The 2,920-nt window shown below is 44.5% G+C and overlaps 1 protein-coding gene across 1 annotated transcript; it reads right to left on the bottom strand.

Moving 5' to 3' along the window:
* Window positions 1–461: 461 nt before the first annotated feature.
* On the bottom strand, window positions 462–2,507 carry LOC128128866 (uncharacterized). Its single transcript, XM_052767630.1, has 3 exons — window positions 1,917–2,507; window positions 1,617–1,737; window positions 462–847 (listed from the first exon to the last, which is right to left on the bottom strand). Exons 1-3 carry the CDS (start codon window positions 2,505–2,507, stop codon window positions 462–464), a joined length of 1,098 nt encoding a protein of 365 aa, XP_052623590.1.
* Window positions 2,508–2,920: the final 413 nt, after the last annotated feature.

Here is a 2,920-nt window from a genome sequence, read left to right as displayed (position 1 = left end):
GGAGGTTGGCGCAAGTATACCATTTCATTGAGATCACCGTGAAGAAAGGCATTTTTAACATCCAACTGTCGTAGGGGCCAGTTGTTGGACACAGCAAAAGAAAGAACAACTCGAACAGTGGTGAACTTGACAACCGGACTAAACGTGTCATGATAGTCAATCCCGGGTTTTTGGTGAAAACCTTTAGCGACAAGACGAGCCTTGTATCGTGTAATAGCTCCTGTTTGATCCTGTTTAATTTTGTATACCCATTTACAATCAATAATGTTCATATTAGGTGCAGGAGGTACAAGAGTCCAAGTAACATTTTTTAGCAAGGCTGCATATTCATCAGTCATTGCTTATTGCCAATGGGGGTGTTTGACAGCAGCCGAGAATGTTTGTGGTTTCGATTCATGTGCAGCAAAAGTATGAAGAGCCGAGGGATCAAACCGGGTTGTAGGTTTTGGGTTCTGTCGAAGCTAAGGAGGTCGAACCCGAGTGGTAGCGGCATCAGTGGAAGCCTCAGATGGAACCGAGAAGGTTTTTGGGTCCGGAGCAGTATCGGTAGGTCGGCGGCGAGAATACACGCGTAAGGGGGTAGTAGGTGATGTCACCAACGGAACTGTAGGGGGCTCGGTAGGTGGTGAGATGGGGGTTTGTTGAGGTGACGGTGTAGTGGCTGGTGGTGGTGAATTGTTTGGTGGTGATGTGTCGGGTATCGTAGGAGTAGGATACATCGAGATGTAAGGGTCGGATGTGGGGGGTATATGTGGTATAAGTTTAGGTTTCATGAAAGCGAACATGGTGGGAGATGTAAACCTTGTCAGAGGTGGAGTCAAGACACCAGTATCCATGGTGAGAGGAGCTGTACCCAAGAAAGACACACGAGATGGATCTAAAATCCATCTTATGTTGGTTATAGGGTCTTAGATGGGGAAAACATTGACACCCAAAAACCTTTAAAAAGGAAAAATCAGGAGAGCGTTTAAAGAGAGGCTCAAATGGTGAAATGTGAGAGGTTGTTCGAGATGGCATTCGGTTAATAAGATAGACTGCAGTGTCGAATGCGAAATGCCAAAAAGTGTTAGGAACACCTGATTAAGCTAGTAAAGTCAGACCAGTCTCAACGACATGTCGATGACGTCTCTCAACCAAGTTGTTTTGTTCACTTGTATGAGGACAAGAAAGACGATGAAAGAATGCCAAGTGATGTAAAAAATGGATTAAGTTTGCGAAACTCAACCCCCCCCCCCCCCCCCAATCAGTTTGGACCGATTTAAGTTTAGTAGAAAATTGACGTTCAACAACAGAGACAAATTGTTTAAAAACATCATATTTGCGTTTAAGAGGGAAAATCCACATAAAACGAGAGAAATCATCAACACACAGTAAAAAGTAATTGTGACCATCAAAGGAGGTCACAGGTGTCGGACCCCAAACATCACAAACAAGAAGATCCAAAATATGCTTGCTATTAAAATTGGATGAAGTTAAGTGAAGTTTAGAAGACTTCCCAATATGACAAGGTTTACAAAAAGTATCAGAATCTTTATTAGAAATAGGGAGACAATACTTAGAACACATAAAATTAAAAAGTTGTGAATGAGGGTGCCCCAACCTTTGGTGCCAAATGCCAGATGAAGCCTTGAAGGTAGTGAACGCAACTTTAGGAAGACTCTGAAGAGACGAAAGGATGACGGAGTAGAGCTCGTTGTTACTTGGACCCGTGAGGAGGGTAGTTTTGGTAGTATTGTCCTTCACGACAAAAAAAGAAGAATGAAATTCAAAGAAAATGTCGTTGTCAAGACATAATTTTTGAACAGAAAGAAGATTCTTTTTGATTTCAGGAACATGAAGAATATTGGATAAAGTAAAAGATTTTGACGGAGAATAGAAATGAGTAGAACCAATATGTAAAATAGGTAGACCCATACCATTGCCAACATGAAGCGAGTCCTCACCAAAGTAGGGTGGGTGGCTGTCAAGAGAGGAAACATCATGAGAAACATGATTGCTAGAACCAGTGTCGGGAAGCCATGTGGTAGACTGAGAGCGATTGACAGCGTAGTTGGCTGTTGGCGAGAGCGGATAGTGGTCGGGTCTCGGTTAGGGCATTGGGAAGGAATATGCCCGATGCCACACCGGTTGCAGGTACCATACACCGTGTTTTGTGAAGATGCCCAAGGAAATTGGTTATTGCGGGTGCCTCCTGATGGTTGAGTGTAGTTGCCTCGGCCACGGCGGTTATTTAAAGTGCGACCTCGAGAAGACGAAGGACAGTTGGTATAAAAGGCTTGAGGCGATGAAGCGGGGGCTGGATTAATTTGAAAACCCAGCTGAGAGGCAAGTTGTTGAAGAGTCTGTAGTGCATCCGGAGGTGTAGTCATAGGAGTAGAGCGGATGGAAGAGGTGGTAGCGAAGGCTTGTATGGGTGCAACCGCGGGTATACTTTTCTTTACCATAAAATCATGATCAGCGAGAAGACCATGGAGCTCTTGGAAGGAGGTGGGGACTTGTCGAGCCATGAGGGTAGACTTTAGCCCATTTTATTCCTCGCGAAGACCAGAGATCACAAGCATGACAAGGTCTTTCTCTTTGATAGGTTCACCAATGTTGGCTAGGGCATCTGAGTATTCTTGAGCACGTAGAAGGTATGTAGAGGATGCTTCATCAGATTTCATCTCGATTTTGAGAAGCTGTGTTTTAAGGGTATACTCTCTAGATGAAGAGTTAGGAGCATAGGCTCGTTGTAGAGAGAGCCAAAGGTCCTTGGCTGTTGTTCCTTGTGCATGAGGATATGATGCTTCAGAGATGGTGGATAATAGAAGCATACGTACATGAGCATCATTAGCAAGCCATGCAGTGTAAGATGGGTTTGGTGTAGGATCTGCAGAGGCAGCCTTGTCAGCAGCCGGAAGGGTTTGAGTGGGACACGGAA

The sequence above is a fragment of the Lactuca sativa genome, chromosome 9 (assembly GCF_002870075.4).
Source record: "Lactuca sativa cultivar Salinas chromosome 9, Lsat_Salinas_v11, whole genome shotgun sequence".
NCBI lineage: Eukaryota > Viridiplantae > Streptophyta > Magnoliopsida > Asterales > Asteraceae > Lactuca > Lactuca sativa.
This window is presented reverse-complemented; position numbering and strand designations above follow the sequence as displayed.

Bases quoted from the DNA above. Each gene is read 5' to 3' on its own strand.
- LOC128128866 (XM_052767630.1), bottom strand. From the start codon at position 2,507: ATGGCTCGACAAGTCCCCACCTCCTTCCAAGAGCTCCATGGTCTTCTC. The intron at 1,738-1,916 runs GTATGGGTCTAC...TTTGTCGTGAAG, and splicing joins CTCGCTTCATGTTGGCAATG to GACAATACTACCAAAACTAC. The intron at 848-1,616 runs GCATTTGGCACC...TCTTGGGTACAG, and splicing joins TACCTTCAAGGCTTCATCTG to CTCCTCTCACCATGGATACT.